Consider the following 22,336-nt stretch of genomic DNA (forward strand, 5'->3'; position numbering starts at 1 on the left):
ATCATTAGGACTTTCCTTATGTTGCAAGAGAGTCAGGCAACTATTAGGCCAGGTAGCCCACCAGTTGTCGCCATTCTCATCAATAAAAATTCACCTAACCACAAATAACACATTTGCAGAAACCCAAGCCAAAGCCCTCAAAATCTCAGCATTTACCAAAACACCGAAAAGGTAGAACCATTATCAAAGTACTTTTTAAGTTTAAAAAAACTGTACAGATTTCTTTTGATAATACTTCCATTTCTTTTCTTAAAACCAATTTAAATATTCACCATACCCCCAAAATTCTATTCATTTACTTGTAATTACATCATGAATTTTAACATGAAGAGGAATTTTAGCAGATGTGCTTGTGCTTCCCACTTCTATTTTAAGCTACAAGAAGAAATATTCCCAGAGCGGAAATACATTAAATAAATTAAAGACTTGTGTTAAGGTTAACTATAGACAATATGAATAAGGCAAGTTACTATCCTGTGGATTGTGAACTGTCGCTCTAAGCCCCACATTTTAAGGTTCTATACACTGATAAACCCATTTCCTACTCTTTACTTTTTACGCCTATACCGAGGGAGCAGCTATTGTAACTTCCTGTTCATAGGACATCATCACGTTATGATGTAAGAACTTATGATGTCAGTTGGTTAGCTCACATTTTGCTTCGATATATTAACATTTTACCACGCATATTTGCTTTTCTTTATGTTATAAATCTTAATTGCATTTTCTCTTCTGTATATAAAAACCAAGACCCATCAAGATCACACCTTTTGCACAGAAAGAGTTAATGAATGACAGCAAATGGATGGGTGGAGGGGCAAGGGTCGTGGCAGCAGCTTTCAAGGATTTAGTAAAAATACAGAAGGGAAATGTGCGTCAGACAGAAAGATGTGCCAAAATGTGAAGCCATTCTATGGACCTGAAAATTGGCAAGCTCAGAGGAAACAAAAGAAAATTAAGAGGGTGGTGGATAGAAGAAACGATCTATCAGCAGGTATGGTAAAGGTTAATTAGCAGGAAAAGGGTGTAAAAAAATAAAGCTTTCTATAGCTTTTGCGTCAAATGTGGCCTGAGGGCTAAAGAAACACCTTTCATCTAAGCATTGTTCACCATAAATGCTAACTGAATGTAGAGATTGGATCTTGTCTAGAGCCATAATGTCCTCCAGATGGATCCTTGCCATCCATGATTCCTGATTTCCCTTTTTTGAGACCTCCGGTTCTCTAGTACCCACACCCGAGACGGAGAATTAACTTGTGGGGAGGATGATTGTACTCGAGTAACTACAATCCCAGGCCCTGGTGTGGTCTACTCGTGATCTTCTCAATAGATTCTATCAAGATTGACGTATCTTCTGTCTTTACTGTTCTTTGATTCCCAATCCACATGTAATTAACAAAAGTCTTATTCGTTCATAGATAGCAAAGTATTTTAACTTAATAGTAAATAGCGCATACAATAAGGAACTTTTTAAAAAATGCTCTTAAATGGCTCTTAAAATACAAGACATTAAACACGTCTTCCTAATTCCCATGTCGTACTGAAGAAAGCTATTATCAGAATTTTCACATTTGACACAGATTTCTAAGATTCACACCAATCTTGTCTGCCTTTGAAATAAGCGATTGCCCAACATGCAATGTGTTACACTGTTAATTTGATTATTATACGTGCGAAAATGTAAGTCGCCGTACACATTTTTTCATCAGTTCAATATCAAAACTCATGAAGACACTTCCAAACTTTTTAAGAACGCCGACAAACTTAAAGTTCAGTGCGAAACAAAAATACTTTTTTTTCCACCCAACCGGCCAAAGGTTTGTATACCCGATTAATGAATGGCTTCCACGGAGGTGAGGAGTAAAGTGCGATCGAATGTGTCTTGTGAGTGATAAAAAGATTTAGAACATCCATTCTCTTTTGTCCCCCCGCCCCCCGGTTTGATCAAATTTCAAAGTATAAAGATTACAGAAAGAGTCAACTGTCACTTGATGTCTCAGGAATATGTGTTTAATCACCGCGAATCCAAATAGCTTCCTGTGCAGTCTCAGACACAATAAATAATGGGTTTATTTAAAATCAGTGGAGCAAGATAAGAAAACATGAAAACACTGCAATGAATATAACAGCTAGAGAATGCCGCATGGCGCGAACAAAAAAATCTTTGACCACATCTTCACAAACCGCTCATTGCAGATGTTTTATGGGGCTTGTCAGTTAGCGTCACCAACATTACCTTAATCATTTTAACTAAGCGGAGGCTTTTTTTTTAATTATTATTCTTTTTAACAATAGGAATTATAGTATAATTTTATAACTACCAAAAAGAGTCGAACGATTAGAGGAATTTATATAATTTGAAGACATTTTTCAACAAAATTGTTGATGTGTATTTATTTTAATCTAGAATATCCATTTAATGTAAAAATTTATTTAGAATCTTTTGGTTTATTAACGAAATGATTATGACTTTTGTAGACTGAGTAGTTTGAGTACTAAGGGCTTTACAGAAAACTTTAAAGGTACACTCCATACCTTCTATGTACTTTATCCCTTATTTTATTTTTTCATAGAGAGCTTTACAAATACATAGAGAGATTCCAGCATTAGGCTTGATTCCCTTCCCCAAGCTCCTGTCACGTGCAGAAGACATGTTTGGACAGGCTCAAGACTACGCAAGGTATTAATGGTCAGCCAGCTCCAGCCATTAGGTCTGATTAGACCAGTGTCACCCAAACCACTAACCATTACCATATTTACCCCCAAACAACTTACCAGTGCCATCTTTGTCTAAAGCACCATGTTGGTGACATATTTTCCCCGAAGCAGCAACTTCTCGTTACTGATTGGCTGCTTATAACAGCCAAGACTATTGGGAATCTCAGAATAATGTTTTTCATCAAAGCCAATGCTTATCAAAGTATTTACTAGTATTTAAGTATGCTTTCATGTTTAGTGAGTGTGTTTGGGGCAATAGACTGTCCATTTAATTTTTTTTATAGCAGACTACATCAGTGTTAATTTGAGTGTTCATAACATTGGTGTAACTGCAAGTGTTGCTTGTTCCTGTCTCCTGTCATTCAAAATTGTTTAGAAAAGGCCCTTCCGACCTGGACTGCTCTGTCGCGTGACCCCGGGGTGCCCGCACCGCCTGTGAGCAGCCGGATATGAAGCTGAAGCAGAGTGAGAGGTAAGCAGGGACGGTGGGATTTTTTTATTTTGTTGTACAGTGAAGGAAAAAATTATTTGATCCCCTGCCGATTTTGTACGTTTGCCCACTGACAAAGACATGATCAGTCTATAATTTTAATGGTAGGTTTATTTGAACCATGAGAGACAGAATAACAAAATAAGTTATACATTGATTTGCATTAAACTCAGTGAAATAAGTATTTGATCCCCTATTTAATCAGCAAGATGTCTGACTTCCGGGTGTCTTTTATACAGGTAACGAGCTGAGGTTAGGAGCACTCTCTTAATCTGTATAAAAGACACCTGTCCACAGAAGTAATCAATCAATCAGATTCCAAACTCTCCACCATGGCCAAGACCAAAGAGCTTTCCAAGGATGTCAGGTACAAGATTGTAGACCTACACAAGACCATCGCCAAGCAGCTTGGTGAGAAGGTGACAACAGTTGGTGCGTATCTGTAGCTGAATCTCATTTTTAGCTTTATTGACAGCTGGTTCTTGTCATTAAAAAGATCAATGAGTTAAAGCTAAAGTCACCCACAAGACTAGTCGGGATTAAAATAAGGTTGCAATTTGCACCTGTCCATTGTGTTCAAGGTCTTAACCACTTGGCTATGCTGATAAATAGCTTTGGTTTCCTACCCCAGAACTCTCTGTTTTTTCTTGACCTGTGAGAATCGGTTCTTACCAGATTTTATGCTTTGGTTGCACCACACACATACACATACATTATGCTGTTCCACTTCCACTTCTCTAAGAAACAAGCACTTTAGGTACGACACCTTAAGCACTTCTTTAAATCTCTCATTTGAATTCTGGTGGCTCTGGTCTGTTTGTGTTGTTTTCCTTCTAATTTCCCTCTTGAGCCTACTTTGGTAAAATTGCACCTTCTAAAAGAAATGACAGCCACTAACAGGAGTGGGGATTGAACCCATGTGGACATTTGTCCATTGAAACTCAAGTGTAACGCCTTAACCGCTTGGCCATCCAGGTAACAAACATGTGTTTGCCTCAGTTACAACATTATGCTTCAAAGTCCTCTACTTCGGTAACATTGCACCTTCTTAGGGGGATGGCAGCCACCTCCAGGAGCAGGGCTCGAAACCAAGCAGACAGTTGTCCATTAGGATCTTAAGTCCAACGCCTTAACCACTCGGCCATCCTGGTGACACGCAGATGTGTTCTTCAGTCACAACATAATGCTTCAGTCCTCTACTTTGGTAACATTGCACCTTCTAAAAGAAATGACAGCCACTACCAGGATTGGGGTTCTGAATCCACGCGGACATTCATCCATTAAGATCTTAAGTGCAACGCCTTAACCACTCAGCCATCCAGGTAAAACATGCGTGTTTTCCTCAGTTACATTATGCTTGAAAGTCCTGTACTTTGCTAAAACTGCACCTTCTAAAATTAACGACTGCCACTACCAGGAGCGGGGTTCGAACTCACGCGGACATTTGTCCATTGGCTCTTAAGTCCAACGCCTTAACCACTCGGCCATCCTGGTGACATACTGAGATTTTTTATCATTTACCACATTATGCTGTTCCACTTTCACTTCTCTAAAAAGCAAGGACTTCAAGTGCAACAATTTAAGCACCTCTCCTTTGAATTCTGGTTGCTGGGTCTGTCTGTGTTGATTTCCTTCTAATTTCCCTCTTCGGCCAACTTCAAAGTCCTCTACTTTGGTAACATTGCACCTTCGAAAAAAAATGACAGCCACTACCAGGAGTGGGGTTCGAACCCACGCGGACATTTGTCCATTGGATCTTAAGCCCAACGCCTTAACCACTCGGCCATCCTGGTAACATGCTGGGGTTTGTTTCATTTACCACATTATGCTGTTCCACTTTCACTTCTCTAAAAAGTGAGCACTCCAAGTGCAACAATTTAAGCACCTATCCTTTGAATTCTGGTTGCTGGGTCTGTCTGTGTTGATTTCCTTCTAATTTCCCTCTTCAGCAAACTTCAAAGTCCTCTACTTTGGTAACATTGCACCTTCTAAAATAAATGGCAGCCACTAACTGGAGTGGGGATTGAACCCACACGGACATTTGTGCATTGGATCTTCAGTGCAAAACCTTAACCACTCGGCAATCCAGGTAACAAACATGTATTTTCCTCAGTTTCCTACTTTGGCAACATTGCACCTTCTAAAGAGGACGGCAGCCACTACCAGGAGCGGGGTAGGAACCCACACAGACATTAGTCCATTGGTACTTAAGTCCAATGCCTTAACCACTCGCCCATCCTGGTGACATGCAGATGTGTTCTTCAGTTACAACATTATGCTTCAAAGTCCAATACTTTGGTAACATTGCTCCTTCTAAAAGCGGAGGCAGCCAATACCAGGATTGGGGTTCAAACTCACGCGGACATTCATCCATTAGGATCTTACGTGCAACGCCTTAACCTTAACCGCCATCCAGGTAAAACGTGTATTTCCCTCAGTTACATTATGCTTGAAAGTCCTCTACTTTGCTAAAATTGCACCTTCTAGAAGGGATGACAGGCATTACCAGGAGCAGGGTTCAAATCCACGCAGATATTTGTCCATTGGATCTCAAGTCCAACACTTCAACCACTCGGCCATCCTGGTGGCATGCTGAAGTGTTTCTCATTTACCACATTATGCCGTTCCACTTTCACTTCTCTAAAAACCAAACACTTCAAGTGCAACAATTTAAGCACCTCTTCTTTGAATTCTGGTTGCTGGGTCTGTCTGTGTTGATTTCCTTCTAATTTCCCTCTTCAGCCAACTTCAAGGTCCTCTTCTTTGGTAACATTACATCTTTTAACACAGACAGCAGGCACTACCAGGAGTGGGGTTCGAACCCACGTGGACATTTGTCCATTGGATCTTAAGTCCAACGCCTTAACCACTCGGCCATCCTGGTGACACAAAGATGTGTTCTTCAGTTACAACATTATGCTTCAAAGTCCACTACTTTGGTAACATTGCATCTTCTGAAAGCAAAGTCAGCCACTACCAGGATTGGCATTCAAACCCAAGCTGACATGCATCTATTGGATCTTAAGTGCAACACCTTAACCACTCGGCCATCCAGGTAAAACATGCATGTTTTCCTCATTTACAACATTATGCTTAAAAGTCCTCTACTTTGCTAAAATTGCACCTTTTAAAAGTGCCGACAGCCACTACTAGGAGTGGGGATCGAGCCCACGCGGACATTTGTCCATTGGATCTTAGGTCCAATGCCTTAGCCACACGGCCATCCTGGTGATGGCTCTAGTGTTTTTCATTTATCACATTATGCTGTTCCACTTTCACTTCTCTAAAAAATGAGCACTCCAAGTGCAACAATTTAAGCACCTCTTCTTTGAATTCTGGTTGCTGGGTCTGTCTGTGTTGATTTCCTTCTAATTTCCCTCTTCAGCCAACTTTAAAGTCCTCTACTTTGGTAACAGTGCACCTTCTAAAAGTGCCGACTGCCACTACCAGGAGAGGGGTTCGAACCCACGCAGACGTTTATCCATTGGATCTTAAGTGCAAAGCCTTAACCGGTCGGCCATACAGGTAACAAGCCTGTAGAGTCCTCAATTACAACATTATGCTTCAAAGTCTTCTACTTTGCTAAAATTGCACCTTCTAAAAGTGCCGATTGCCACTGCCAGGAGAGGGGTTCGAACCCACGCAGACATTTGTCCATTGGATCTTAAGACCAACGCCTTAACCACTTGGCCATCCTGATGATAACTATGGTTTCCTTCATTTACCACATTATGCTGTTCCACTTTCACTTCTCTAAAAAATGAGCACTCCAAGTGCAACAATTTAAGCACCTCTCCTTTGAATTCTGGTTGCTGGGTCTGTGTTGATTTCCTTCTAATTTCTCTCTTCAGCCAACTTCAAAGTCCTCTACTTTGGTAACATTGCACCTTCTAAAAGAAACGGCAGCCACTAACTGGAGCGGGGATCAAACCCACGTGGACATTTGTCTATAAGGATCTTAAGTGCAAAGCCTTAACCGCTCAGCCATACAGGTAACGAATGCATCGATTCCTCAATTACAACATTATGCTTCAAAGTCCTCTACTTTGCTAAAATTGAAACTTCTAAAAGTGCCGACCATCACTACCAGGAGTGGGGTTCGAACCCACGTGGACATTTGTCCATTGGATCTTAAGTCCAACGCCTTAACCACTCACCCATCCTGGTAACATGCTGGGGATTTTATCATTTACCACATTATGCTGTTCCACTTTCACTTCTCTAAAAAATGAGCACTCCAAGTGCAACAATTTAAGCACCTCTTCTTTGAATTCTGGTTGCTGGGTCTGTCTGTGTTGATTTCCTTCTAATTTCCCTCTTCAGGCAACGTCCTCTACTTTGGTAACATTGCACCTTCTAAAAGAAACGGCAGCCACTGACTGGAGTGGGGATGGAACCCACGCGGACATTTGTGCATTGGATCTTAAGTGCAAAGCCTTAACCACTCGGCCATACAGGTAACAAACATGCGGATTCCTCAATTACAACATTATGCTTCAAAGTCCTCTACTTTGCTAAAACTGCACCTTTTAAGGGTGCCAACTGCCACTACCAGGAGCGGGGTTCGAACCCACGTGGACATTTGTCCATTGGATCTTAAGTCCAACGCCTTAACCACTCGGCCATCCTGGTAACATGCTGGGGTTTTTCTCATTTACCACATTATGCTGTTCTACTTTCACTTCTCTAAAAAGTGAGCACTCCAAGTGCAACAATTTAAGCACCTCTCCTTTGAATTCTGGTTGCTGGGTCTGTCTGTGTTGATTTCCTTCTAATTTCCCTCTTCAGCCAACTTCAAAGTCCTCTACTTTGGTAACATTGCACCTTCTAAAAGCAATGGCAGCCACTACCAGGAGCGGGGTTCGAACCCACGCGGACATTTGTCCATTGGATCTTAAGTCCAACGCCTTAACCACTCAGCCATCCTGGTAACATGCTGGGGTTTTTCTCATTTACCACATTATTCTGTTCCACTTTCACTTCTCTAAAAAGTGAGCACTCCAAGTGCAACAATTTAAGCACCTCTCCTTTGAATTCTGGTTGCTCTGGTCTGTTTGTGTTGTTTTCCTTTTAATTTCCCTCTTGAGCCTACTTTGGTAACATTGCACCTTCTCAAGGAGATGGCAGGCACTAGTAGGAGTGGGGTTGGAACCCACGTAGACATTTGAGTTTCTCCTTCTATACCAGTATGCCTTAAATTACCATACTTGGTACTTTGCATTGATTTAAACTGAAAACGAAAAAAGCCACAACTCCCTGCTTTCTCCATGGTCCAATGATTTGCGCCACTGGAATAATTGGTAGCTATGGCAGGATTCTGCGTATCCTCTCAAGGGATATATGACGACTGGACTGTCCCTTTAACATGTGTTAATGTTTTGTCACTTCTGTATATTGTCAGTGTTAATATAATTCTTAATATTCTCTCGCTCCTTCAGCATTATGGAATCTGCAGGATTTTGCACGAAAAGTTTCAGCTTCGATCTTAGGCTATGTGCATTGATAGTTTGCTATCACTATTGATTTTTTCCATTTTGCATTTGCCCTGAACTGACTCCTTTGAAGAAAACAAACGGGATAGAAACAAATCATGGTAGAACTAATTTTACATGACCTTGCGAAATGTGTTGTGTAACGTGAGTTTCCCCTGGAAGACAGTTTTCTTATAGGTGGGTCTATAACGATAATACAGAAATGAAAGGAATGCCCTAAAATCATGCAAACTGCATATGTCATCACAGGACAAGGATGTTAACATAGAAACATACTTTATCATCACATAACAATCAATGAACTCAGCTAAGCCCACTGGCCAAAAATATATGCAAATTGTTGCCATAATTATCCATGCACAATAGTAACATGCCTATGTCGGACATTCTAGACATTCTTTTCATAATAATTAACTGAAGACGTTCCAGAGGAATGAAAAACATGTCAATGTCAATCAAAAGTTTATTGTGAAATTGATTTGTGAACGATTATATACGGTATATATTATATATATATATATATATATATATATAATATATACCGTATATTATATATTATATATATATATATATATATATATATATATACCGTATATATATATATATATATATATATATATATATATATATATATATATATATATATATATATATATATAAAATGCTTAAAATTGAATATTTTCATGTATTTGTTACCAATTCAAAATCTGGTGAGCAGATTAAAAGTGCGAGAATTTCTATTGATAAAGGTGGTGGCAGAATGGGATTGTGACCAATCAGCCGCTCTTTATGTATCAGATGAATACAGGCTACAATTGTGTATTCCCTGAAAAAATAATTTCTGACATCATGGAAGAATTATTTCAGGCTATTGGCTTTTCAAGCTTTTGGTAAAGTGACATATTAAACAGGTTCACCCATATTATATTGTGGCTGATGCTATGCCACTGATTTTTTCTAAGATATTTGGATAAAAATGTATACAGCCACCCAGGATGTATATATATACACTTAAGGGGTTAGAACACCATTATCTCCTGCACCCTGTAGGAACACTGGCTATCATGTACTTTTATCAGTTTCAATGACCTACCTCAAGGTTCTACAATCAGAGATGGTGAGGAGGTGTCTGTTCAGCCACATTCTAAGAAGTCTCAGCCCAGTAATTGAGATCATCCAAGTAAACATTTCTCATCAATAATAATAATTAAGGGACACACTATCTGTCATCTGGCAGCTTGCTCTGCAGGAATACCAAAGCATTAGAGAACATGCCTAAAAAATGCAGGAGGTGCCTTCAGCCACACAGCACATTTTATACACCCCAACTAACTGCAGATCTATGGGTGAAAGATTCTTTGGGTTCAGCCCAAAAGCCTTGCATTTCCTGTCCCATGACTTATATATATATAATATATATGTGTGGGGATTACAACTCACACTAAGCTCAGCCAGTCAAATACTGAAAGGGGATGTATTGCACAAAAACTGGTGGTGAGTGAGATTCTAACTCCAGTGTATCACAGATAGCCCCATGCTGGCTGTGCATGATGGGAGTTGCAGTCCCAAAATGGCCAACCCCCAAAAAAAGAAGAGCTTTGGTTGAGGATACTCAGAGTGGTACTCCAGCTCCAGTAGCGTGCCAGGTGCCAGTTACACAATGTACCGGGCCGGGGAGTCTTAGGAAACCCAGTGCCCTGTAAACATCACCCAGGACAAGACATGTAAAGCCTATGACGGGCTCGGTGAGAGTCAGCTGTTAGTCAGGACACTTGTGAAATAGCGGGATGCTGCCGGTTACTGGCAAAGAATGAGAAGAAAATCCGCTTTCCTTTTCGCCAAACAAGTAAGACTTTCCTAGTGGGGGTGGCGCTGCTTCCCCTTTAGGAGGCAGCCTCTCTCATTGAAAATGGCATTCCGGTATAAATGCATTGTTCCACCTCCTCATCTGCACATCTCTCCCTCTCGTCTCTGCTTGTTCACATCCACCGGCAAAGGGAGAAAACTACAAACCGTCTTTGGTGCGACTTCAGTCCGGAGCCCGGACTCTCCGAGACAGATCTCTGCTCCTGCGCCTGGACGCAATCCGCTCTGCCCTTCTCTCCCGGATAAGGCGAAGAGAGGATTCCAACCGGATCGCAAAGAGGAGGACGAAGGGGTTAACTCACCCCAACAGCTGTGTGATCCTTGTGTGTAATCCCGTGTTTATTACCGGCTGGAGATTCCGCGTCTGATGTTGGAGAAGAAAAAAAGTCATCTAAAAGCTGCTGTCTGAAAAGAAGGAGGAAAAAAGTTTATACCGGTTCCTGCTTCTCATCCCAGACCAGTTTGATTTCTTGCTGCTGTCCAGTTTGCAGGCAGATAATGCTGCTGTCCGGCTTGGTGCTGGTGGCCGTTGTGTTTCAAGTTGCAGCTTCTCTGCTCAATAACCGGACTGCAGATTCCACGCTTGGAGATCCACCTGCCCATGATAAGCATCACCATGGTGGGGAGCACCAGAGAAGAAGTGGCATAGTGCAGAATATTGACCAGATCTATGCCGGGGGTGGGAAAGTGGGGTATATTCTCTATGCAGATGGAAAGAAGTTCATCCTGGACTTGGAAAGAGATGATATGCTCCTCTCCCCCCACTTCAGCACCAGGTACCTGGGACGTCTGCATCCTCAGCATCGCCTGCATAAGCATTGTTTCTACAGGGGGACAGTGGACTCCAGCCCCCAGTCCCTGGCTGTGTTTCACCTGTGTGGGGGACTGGATGGTTATTTTGCAGTAAAACACGCACATTATACCATTAAACCTCTAATCAAGGGGAAGGCATGGGCAGGGCAGGTGTACAGAGATGGATCTGAAAGGGTTCTTCATGTGTTTATTAAGGACCGCTTCAGTTTTGAGACTTTACCTTCCAGATCCAACTGTGAGACGCATGGCTTTGGCAGAAAAACCCACAAGCATGGAAAAGGATCCAACAAGCATCACAGAAAAGACCAGAAAACCCAAGAGAACTCACAGAAAACCAACCAGACATCCTCACCCACAGAACCCAACCTTCAGGAAACATTTTTGCAGAAAACCACATTGAAGACACGCCAGAGGAGATCCATATCTAAGTCAAGATATGTGGAACTCCTCTTGGTAGCTGATGAGTCCATGGCCAAGAAGTACGGAAAGGAACTCCACTATTATCTGTTGACTTTGGCATCTATCGCTTCCAAGCATTACAGCCATCCAAGTATTGAAAACCACATCCGCTTGGCAGTGGTGAAGGTGGTGATGGTGACTGACAAAGAGAAGGGTCCTGAGGTGAGCAAGAACGCAGCTACTACCTTGAGGAACTTCTGCAAGTGGCAACATCAACACAACCAACTGGATGACGAGCATGATCATCATTATGATGCTGCTATCCTCTTCACCAGGGAGGTAGGTCAATGTTCTACTATTACCTGCCATGCTATCTGCATTCAATTGAGTGCCAGGAGGATTTTAATCCAACTGTGGTGTCCAAAGGGTTAAAGAACCGTGCATTCCCCATTCATTTTGCTCCATGCATTCTGAAACTTTTTTTTTATAACCAATACACTTTGATTGTGTGTTTGTTGAATGTTGCTAAACCTTACTCACCCATGATGGATGGTTCAGCAGGAGATGATACCCTCACCCTCTTCTTCTGTTACCCAAAGGGTTAATCCCCATATCCTTTATCTCAGCCACTGTGCTTCATAAAGCATTTACACTTTTGGGTTATTAGTAACTTTTTTGTTTGTTACATCCCACAGTATCTTTCTCATGTGCTGTCAAAACATATTTATTGTAGCCTCTGACAAGGATTTCATTATACAGCTTCTTCACACTGATGTCTCTCTTCACTGACAGCCAGTCTCTTTATTTTCATCACATACCTATCTAGTCAGCATTCTGCATTGGGATACAATATATCAGAGATAAAACTATGATAAAAAATATATATATATATATATATATATATATATATATATATATAACTGATGTATTTCTTTACACCATTCCTCTTTGGAATTAAGACCTACATTCCTTCCACATCAGGAGCCTTGGGCTACTGGTTACTGTGAGAGTGTCTGATGATCTCTGCCATATCATCTTTATTACCAGTCTTTTCTTCAAAGAAATATGTGTCAGTTCAGTGCAGAGTTATGTAATAGGCCAGGGAATAAAACTGTTAAAAGATGATCCACTGCAGTCCTGGAATTCAGTTATTATTATTATTATTATTATTATTATTATTATTATTATTATTATCATTATTATTTCACACTTATATAGAGAAATGTTCATGTATTGTCATAAGAAAAGAATAAAAAATACATAATGTAAGATATGCCATGTATATCTTATACACACACACACACACACACACACATATATATATAATAAATAAATATAATATATATGTTTTATTATTAGTTATACATATATATTTATTTATTATTATTATAATTTGTATTATTAATATTACTGTATATATATATATATATATATATATATATATAAACATTATACATTATTCCCTGCACCTTCAAATATTTGGAGAAAAAAAGCAAAGCAAAATAATGATGATGTTTCATGCGAAACAAATAGTGCTATATTTATGTTGTATTGTTTAAGATGGTCCGGCTTCTTTGCTTATTTTTGGCAACTCATACATCGCCTGGGGTCACCGTGAGTATTTTATATCTGAGTAGCGCAGGTTGGGTGGAGGAGGGGCTGTAAATGTCAGAGCTGCAGCTGAAAGTTTAAACAAGGCCCAGGAGAATTTCTTCAGCTGGTTGATTTTTTTTTATTTTTTTTTGGATGGCTGTTTTATATTTAAGAGGGCGCCCCGAGCCGTAGGAAAAGGCGTGGGTAATGTTGTGGTTGGTGGGTAGGACTTGAGAATGAGAAACGTATCCAGAGATCTGCATCAAAGTTGTGTTAACCCTTTACAAAGACGATTATTCAGCAAGGCTTACGTTTCTGGGATGATGCCTGGGCATGATGAGAGTTATAGTCCTAGAGCACCCAGGGGCCTGATCAGATCTGTCTTTAAGGATATCCATGATTTAGAACAGGTGTGTTTTTGCTGGCCCAGACATTCTGGCTGTGTCCTGTGGCAATGCACTGCTAATCCTTAAGGCGCTTCAAGAATTAAACCATCTTTGACAGGTTTCACAGCATAATCCGCACACTTATATATGGACAGGTTTAGAGCTACCAACTGGCATATTTCTGAACTGTAGGGTATAGACTGTGTGTCAGCTACTGTTCAGGCTATGGGGAGAAATAACTTAAGCAGCTGCAGAACCCCTTGCTTAGTAAATTAGGGCTTCATCGCCTGAATCGGTTTATTTCATGCAATGTGCGTTTGCTGCTATTCCCATTCACATCCCAAGAAGCCAAGAAGTTCTGTTGCAGCTCTCGGCATCACCCATGGTGGCTCACATTCTAAATCATGCACTAGATTGTAGCTTGTAAGCAGTGTCTTCTTTAGCTAATGTATGGGTTCAACTGGGGTATTTATAGCCGGCGCTGCCCAAGGCAGTGCCACCTGCTACCCATCCACACAGCTGGGCATTGGGGTATTATGTTGTATCCCAGAGCTCAGAGCGGAAGCGGAAGGAAACTGTAGAGGAGTCCATAGTGTTAATGGGTCGGTTGGGGAGATCAGTGATCTCCCTTTTACCCGACCCATTGAGTAGTGGCGTTACAGGGATGATAAGATGATCAGGTTCCATGATCATCTTGGTGCCTTGGTCCAGAATACACCGCTGACCAGTTCGTCTTGCTCTGTCAATGCTATTTGTGTCATACCCTATGACCGTATGTATTGTGCTGCGTAAATCATTGATGCTATATAAATAAAAGATAATAATAATCCGGTGAAGAACGGTGTGATCCCCAACCAGAAGAACAAGACACTATTCTTGCCTAAATCTAGAGGGTCAGAGGTTTGTAGGGAAGTTTTACCCTGAGAGGGTGGTAGATAAATGGAACAGCCTCTCATCAGATGTGGTAAGGGCTACTACAGTGAGGGAATTAGAACATTCATGGAATAGAAATAAAAGGAATACGGAATCTAAGATCGGAAAAATGGTCAGACTAGACCTCCGAATGGCTCTTCTCTGCTGTCAAATTCTGTGTTTCTATGTTTCTATGTACCAGCACTAGACGAAAACTGTCAGTTTTCAACAGCATCCGTTTCCTCTTGTTATTCCTTTTATGTCGGAGGTTTCATGCCAGTTTCTTGGTGTATAAATGCATTTCCACATCAGACACTTGGAAAAAATGTCTCTGGAATGTTTGGTGGAAAGCACTCTTCCAGATGGCATGACTCGCGTAACGGGAAATGCTGATGGCGGTGGGCACTGTTTGGCTTTTCTTGCACATGTGCATAATTCCTGCAGTCATTAGACGCCGATTCCCACAGCAAAGATGACATTTTACAACCCAAGCAAAACCCCAGTGCTATTAATAGCTCACGGTGAGATTTCTCCGCCGCGCTTCCCTTATTTCATCCGATTAAGGCACTATTTCTGTCCGCAGGGACATATTTTTAGAAACATTTCTTACCTATTTCTTGCAGATCTGCTGGTCTGTTTTATCTATCATAAGGCACGTGTTTTATAGATGAAAATCTGCTGCCAATACAAGCTCGCTGTTTATATCACCTTTTCACTATAATATCTGCTTTTGTTATCGCCGCATAGAACACTGGCCTTCGCCTACAATAACGTAAGTAGAAGCATATGTCATAGAGATCGCATCCAAGTTCCTGGACCCCATGAGAGGTCAGTTTCCTATGGAAGGTAGGGTCATAACAATGAGGCAACATGTGTGGAATCTGAAATAATAATGTATGAAAAGTGATATTTATACCCCAAATAGTTTGCCTGGGATAACCTTTCATTTAATATTAACACCAAGTATCCAGATACATGCAGCCAAAATAAAAGAAACCTTAAATGGAAATTCCATTGTTCCAGATGGAATCCCAAACAAAGAATGTATATAATATATATACAGACATATATGTCCCCCTCAGCATACCAAGACATTTTGGACAAGGCTATGCTTCCAACTTGTGGGAACTGTTTGGGGAAGGACATTTTCTGTCCCAGTATGACTGCGCCCCAGTGCACAATGCAAGGTCCTCAAAGACATGGTTGGATGAGTTTGGTGTGGAAGAACTTGACCGGCCGCACAGAGCCCTGATCTCAACTTCATCGAACACCTTTGGGATGAACTGGAATGGAGACTGAGAACCAGGCCTTCTCATCCAACATCAGTGCCTGACATCACAAATGCTCTACCGGATGAATGGGCCAAAATTCCAACAAAAAATCTCCAAAATCTTGAGGAAAGCCTTCCCAGAAGAGTGGAAGCTGTTATAGCTGCAAGGGTGGGGGTGGGGGCACAACTACATATGAATGTCTATGTATTTAGAATACAAGTGTCACTGTTGGTGTAATGCTCAGATGTCCCAATACTTTTGTCCATATTGTGCAGGGGTGTCCAACCTGCGGCCATTCAGCTGCTGCAGGACTACATCTCCCATACTCCTCAGCCAGCCCCTTAGCTGAAAGAGCATTATGGGAGATGTACTCCTACAGCAGCTGGAGGGCCGCAGGTTGGACATCCGCTCGGCTGACTAAGTGGTGAGGGGATTCTTCAGAACACCTTAAACCTTAGCGGCCGACTATGAAAATGTAAAGGGACCTCTGAGCTATCATATGCATTAGCGTGCATCACGGAGGAGCGTCTCTTTAAGGGAAAATAAAATGACATATTCCTCTAAATATCTCTGCAGTTTTTTTTGTGTGAAATATAAAAGGAGAAACCCAATATCGCTGCCCAACTTTTGCAAATGTGTTTGGAATGCATAAACTTTGTTGCTAAGCAACAAGACGCCGCGCTACCACCTTGCTGTGTTATGACGGGCTTTGATCGCTGGAGTCCTGTCTCGTGGAATGGCTTGTTTATGCCGTATGAGGCATACATGCGAGGTACTTTTTCCATTTCTGTTTACTAGCTGAGGCTGCTTTGAACTTCATGTGTATGTGTTAGCGGAATAATATTTACATTTCATCTGTCAGGGTAGTACCTCTCGCAAGCAGTCGGTAATTCTGAAATGCAGTGAAAGTATGCGCTAAGCGAGCACAGGCCAATGTAGATTTGGTGGCCGGCAGGAAAACATTTCATTTTGTCAGAAATACTACCCACAATGCCCTGCGGTGTCATGTTGGCGGCTCGCCAAGCAGCCCAGCCTTATGTACATATATGAGGCCGTTGCTAATGATGTCACATACATTATGTCAAAGTTATGCAGGAATATTCCTTAAGGACCAAAACGCGGAAGATTCCAAGCCAGAGCTAAGAAAGCTGCTCCACCTTATGTGCATTTTGGATTGAAAGCCTGGCTGAGGATAATGAGAGTAATACAACTGCTATAGCCCTGCACGCACCTTCTCACCCTCACCTCATTTCAAGATGGTTGGACTGCAGCTTCCACCATTCACTACTAACATATCTGAGAACTTTCTAAATGAGCTGACCCTGAGACTCTTGGACTATTAACCCTTTATAGCCCATCGTGAAAATGCAACTCCCCAAATGTATAACCAAATGGCTATAATACCAATGGAAACCTTGACTTGTCATTATTTAAGATACACTTAATTGAGTCACCTGCATTCAAGCAGGAATAACAACCATAACATACTGGGAGCAAAAGCACCCATTGGGAGTCTGCCCTCTTACCCTGAGACTGGGGCAAAAAAATCTGAGACTCGGTGTTTAAACCTGAGAGTTCCCAGGTATGACTACTAAATGTAGTCTAGCTGAGGATGATGAGAGTCATAGTATAACTACAACCAAAGTTATGCAGGTTTCATACAAAGCTGTTATAATCTAAAGACCGAATGCCGGTTATGTTAATCGATATAATTGCATGTAGACATAAAAAAAAAAGAATAAAGTAAAATATACAAAGGAGCTTTTATTAACTATTCCAATCAATACAAACAGTTAGAACCCATAAATATGCACAGCATTATACCAATGCACAAGGCATGCTAAAATTACACTGTGTAAGGGAGTCGTTTAGGTCAATATCGATAGTTTATGTGAATGCATTCTGTATAAATCAAATGACTAAGCAAGTTCTCGGGGTATTCTGAGAGCAGTTGGTTTGTTATCACGTCCTATGCTACTTATTAAAATTACCAGCCTAACATATCAAAGAACAGCCAGGCCAGCGACGAAGTAGAGCAAGCCCAACAGGGATGGATTTGTAGGGACACAGACAGACCCCGTTTCTGATGTATGGTCAGTAATGGTAGAGGGAGCTTCTCAAATGTTCTCATGTAACACAAGGGGCCAGTAAGAAGCTTCTTTTGTACTCCGTTTACAGTTAGTAAGGATGGAAGGTGCATGGAATCAGTCCATAAGTGTGCATCGATGTCTGTATGAATGCATGCCCTTGTGCCTTTTACTGTAAGTGGCTGTATACCTGTGTGTGTGCATGAATGAACGTTATATCTATGTATATCATGACGTGCATAGACCTCTTTGTACTCTGATGGATACTTGGCCATGTTTGGACATCCAGCCCCTGTAATAATGTTGCCCCACCTGATCTTGATTCACCCCCTGCTCTAATCTGTCATCAAAGTCTACGCTATGCTTCTGGTAAGAAAGAAGAGATCATAATTGTATCTGGAAACACCTTGTACAGTAATGAAGAATATATTGTTTCAGTAAATGATATCGAGTATTCATTTACAATACAATGTGACAGTGTCATTATATTCATATTCAGCAACATTCGGAAGGACCTTGTTATTAATATGTTGCTATATTTGCTTCTCTTGAATTATTGTACAATTTTAATACGACTGCGTTTTTCTATCATATATTGTGCGTTGATGGACATTGCATTAGCCAGTGTAGTAGCTGCATTGTTGTTATGAGCTCACAGCAGTGATCAAAAATAATGAAGCAATTGTGTTCCTTCTGTATGTGAATTAATCATTCATTTTCAATATTTTGTGTCATGCCTGTAGAATGGTAGCAGCATGTTTTAAACAATACATCTCACTATTGCTGCGAGAGACTCTAATTAATTTTTGCCCTTGTAATAGTTCTGTGAATTTGTTTCTACAAGAACCTTGTTTCCTACAAGGGTTCGGGGCCAGTACGGGGAAGACAAGGCGGCACCTTGAGATTTCCGGCCGCCTGATGATGGCCTTGTGGCCGAGGGCTGGGTAAGAGTGGTTGCAGGTTATGTTTTAAGCTCCCGCAGTGTTTAAGGAGATAGAGCCTTTAATGTTGTGTCACTGGTAGTCTGATTTCCATGGCTTTGTGGGGGGAACAGATAAAGTCTGGATTTGGCTCTTCAATTCTTTGGAGAGTGACTTTAACTGTGTTGGTCCTTCTTGGGTTGTATGCAACCCAACTGCACCATGGTTGAACTTGTGATGTAATTGCCTCTGGACGGACTAACAATCCACTGTTTTTCCACGCTGCTCACTACAATCCAGGTCTGTCGCACACTGAGTCCCCATTGATGTGTCCAGGACTTGGGTCAGGACATGAACTTTGGGACACAAGAAACAGCTGAGTTGAGGACAATTTCCTGTTGATTTCATTTGCTTGACCTCAAATACACTTGTCCCTTGCCTCTGAAACACAAAGTTACGTACCTTCTATTATTTCATAACACTAAACTTAACACATGCATCTGCTTTTAAGAGAATGTGAAAAGACATTAAGAAAGAACGTTCCTTGGAATCTATTTCTCATCGTTACTAGAAAAATGCTTGTGTTTTTTCAGCTCTTCTGATTTGGGGTATAAAAGCTAAAATTCTCTGCCTCGAGGGTAATGTTTTAATTTAACCAAGGATAAAGTGTAAATAAGAAAGGCATAGTAACCAATAAAAGGAATTAAAGGGCATTAGTATAGGCTCCGTCATAGTGAAGTAATACGAGAGGTAGATCGAATTACAACACGGGGTAACGCTCCATTTGGCAGCAGATCAGAAAGAGCTCTGAGTTTTATCAACACATATTATCTTTCCCATCTTAGAATTTTGATATAGTTTTACACCATTTCCATGGTATTATACTTTTTCATGTGTCTCAATCAAAGTCTGGCATCCTTGTGCCTTTTGATTAGCTGTCAATTGGTGATGTAAGTAATACCTTTACAAGTCTTCTGCAATCTGCGAATACATCTAAGTGTCCCTAATCCGCAGTCACCTTGGTGATTTACTTTATTGTGGAAAGAATTAACATGCGCAATATGTGTGAGTTCTCATTTTATCCTGTATAGGAAAAGTAGCATATCAAACACAAGACAATTTTGTGATGAAAAAGCAAGTTATCTTGGAAAAAAAAGTTCAATAGACTGGTTGACCTGTAAATTCACTAGAAGGTTACCAGGACTTTCAGAATTATTTTAAATCAAAAGTGGACAAAGCCTTTCTCTTATTCGGCGTCTTTAACGGCCTATTTTAAGAGATTAAATATAGATTATAGATTTATAGATTTTACAAATAACCCTATATATATATCCTATCGGGCTAAATGCATTGAATTTAAGCCAATGTTTGGAGGGTCTCAGATACCTGCCCATGGCTAGAGATTTACTTTTGGCCAAATATTTTTGAAATGCTCATGAGACGTAGATGTGTCACATACCACATCCCTCTCAGATATGTATTTGCACATTCCATGAACCCAAAATGAGAAGAAAAAAAAACATCCTTTATGTTTGCCAGGTTTTTTTGAATGGAATCTCATCATGTACAAAGTGACTACTAATCTCATTGACATGACTGCACTTATACGCTTATTTGCTGTAGGATTATCATGTGGATGGGAGTTGCGGGGTTAACAGGGTCATGCTCTCTCATTCGGTTATCAGACATGCATGGAGTAGCTCTCCAGCAGTTTCAGCTATATCTCCTAGGTTCCTGGCTGAATATAATGGTAATTCTAGCAAAAGCAGGAGAGCCATTTGATGTTTGTACGTACCATATATATACGGTATATATTGAATAACTTTCTCTTAATAAAGGGAAATCTCATCTGTGTTTTCTACAAATAAACTGTCACATGATGCTTACCCTGAGCAAACCATGAAAAATAGATTCATTAAATTGGAGTAATTTTATGTCCCCTTAAGCACACCTTCTCTCCATCTCCTTTGTTTAAATGCTGGAGCATCAACATCCTTTTGCTACTACTTCATACAATACAACCTTGCTCCCTGTCATGCCTACCACAAGTGATCTTTTTATGGCATTTAACCTCTTGGAAGGTATTGATAAGGAGTTATTGAAAAGCAGCAATATCCTGGAATATTATAGACCATGGGATACAGACAGCTCCCAGACAATCTGCCACCACCCCCAATCATTCAGGAAGGTAAATGTCCAGGTCATTGTAGAACAGGGTCTATGTTTTCATAACATTTAGATCCAAACCAATGACAGGTGGACCAGATAATGTTAATAATGTATCTTATGTAAAATATGGCTTTCTAAGAACAAATTATGCCATACAAAAACCATGATGGGTTGTGAATGACTGTTTTGTAAGGTTCACACTAGCAGGTATTTTATATACTTTCCTGGGAACTATGAACCTAACATATTGTATGGGTTCTTAGTGAAACCAGTGATGGCCTCTGCGGTTGGGATCCACTACTAAAGTAGAACTGTAGTACTAGAGTTTTAAATGTTTATGTGATGGTACAAAAGCTTTATTCAAGACCTTTGGACCATAATACCTATGTCCTTGTTAGACAAATAATTGGTAGAGACTAATACAGTAAGATAATTAAAATATGTATGGGATATTCATATGTCTCCTGAATATAACACAAAATCAAGGACTGATTAAGACCTGAGTCTTACATCAGGAACATGGACAGACTAGCTGGCCCAAATTGATTATATGCACATTTTTTTTCTATTACTGTAGACAAGTGGAAAACATCCCTTCCCAGAAAAAAAAGAAAAAGAATGACATAAACATTCCTAAAAATAAAACAAAAAATAACATCCTTCCCTACCATGTAAAATTATTTCATTGCAACTTTATAGATCCTTTTGGGGAAGTGACATGACTTGGAAAAACAAGAATGTTCTTAGTAATAATGTTTTAAACTTCTTTTCAACTGACATGGTGTACAAAGAATTTTACAGGCACAATTAGTCCCTGACCGAAAAAGCGTAAAATCAGATTTTGCATGCCAGGGGCGCAACGAAGAAACTATTCTGACATTGCAGTGAAGTGGCTGTTAAAATGAGGCTCTTTCTTCTTGCCCAAATCAAAGCTCTCCTTATCACTAAGTTGCAGTATTCTTGAAATTCTCAAGGTGATACGTTTGAAAGCGCATGAACATGCGATGTGTTGAGTAAGTGGATTATCACAAATACGAGTTACTGTTATAAAGTCATGTATATTAATGCACCACCAATTAGGTTGCTGCAGATAGAGTTCTAATCACTTAAATCCAGCTAACCATCCAAGTAAGATATAGCTGATGGACTCGCTCCAATGTTATGTTTGTTAAACAGGAGTACTGTTGTCAAACTTCATTCTTCTATCATTGTAGGAGAAC

The 22,336-nt window shown here is 40.5% G+C and overlaps 1 protein-coding gene, 1 long non-coding RNA gene and 7 other non-coding genes across 9 annotated transcripts in view; 2 read left to right on the plus strand and 7 right to left on the minus strand.

Moving 5' to 3' along the window:
* Positions 1-4,619: 4,619 nt before the first annotated feature.
* Positions 4,620-4,702, minus strand: TRNAL-UAA (transfer RNA leucine (anticodon UAA)). Its single transcript has one exon. It is a non-coding gene; the product is annotated as a tRNA-Leu (tRNA).
* A 216-nt stretch (positions 4,703-4,918) lies between these two features.
* On the minus strand, positions 4,919-5,001 carry TRNAL-UAA (transfer RNA leucine (anticodon UAA)). The gene has a single exon. It is a non-coding gene; the product is annotated as a tRNA-Leu (tRNA).
* Positions 5,002-6,009: 1,008 nt separating this feature from the next.
* Positions 6,010-6,092, minus strand: TRNAL-UAA (transfer RNA leucine (anticodon UAA)). Its single transcript has one exon. It is a non-coding gene; the product is annotated as a tRNA-Leu (tRNA).
* A 733-nt stretch (positions 6,093-6,825) lies between these two features.
* On the minus strand, positions 6,826-6,908 carry TRNAL-UAA (transfer RNA leucine (anticodon UAA)). The gene has a single exon. It is a non-coding gene; the product is annotated as a tRNA-Leu (tRNA).
* A 384-nt stretch (positions 6,909-7,292) lies between these two features.
* On the minus strand, positions 7,293-7,375 carry TRNAL-UAA (transfer RNA leucine (anticodon UAA)). The gene has a single exon. It is a non-coding gene; the product is annotated as a tRNA-Leu (tRNA).
* Positions 7,376-7,757: 382 nt separating this feature from the next.
* Positions 7,758-7,840, minus strand: TRNAL-UAA (transfer RNA leucine (anticodon UAA)). The gene has a single exon. It is a non-coding gene; the product is annotated as a tRNA-Leu (tRNA).
* Positions 7,841-8,055: 215 nt separating this feature from the next.
* Positions 8,056-8,138, minus strand: TRNAL-UAA (transfer RNA leucine (anticodon UAA)). The gene has a single exon. It is a non-coding gene; the product is annotated as a tRNA-Leu (tRNA).
* Positions 8,139-11,064: 2,926 nt separating this feature from the next.
* The window catches only part of ADAMTS5 (ADAM metallopeptidase with thrombospondin type 1 motif 5), a 44,677-nt gene continuing 33,405 nt past the window's right edge, over positions 11,065-22,336 (plus strand). The window contains exon 1 of the mRNA XM_053454567.1: positions 11,065-12,117. Within this exon, the coding sequence (XP_053310542.1) occupies positions 11,065-12,117 (1,053 nt within the window). The remainder of the gene's footprint in view (positions 12,118-22,336) is intronic.
* Positions 21,292-21,771, plus strand: LOC128474720 (uncharacterized). Its single transcript, XR_008346394.1, has 2 exons — positions 21,292-21,387; positions 21,423-21,771. It is a non-coding gene; the product is annotated as an uncharacterized LOC128474720 (long non-coding RNA).

The sequence above is a fragment of the Spea bombifrons genome, chromosome 2, assembly GCF_027358695.1.
Source record: "Spea bombifrons isolate aSpeBom1 chromosome 2, aSpeBom1.2.pri, whole genome shotgun sequence".
Classification (NCBI taxonomy): Eukaryota; Metazoa; Chordata; class Amphibia; order Anura; family Pelobatidae; genus Spea; species Spea bombifrons.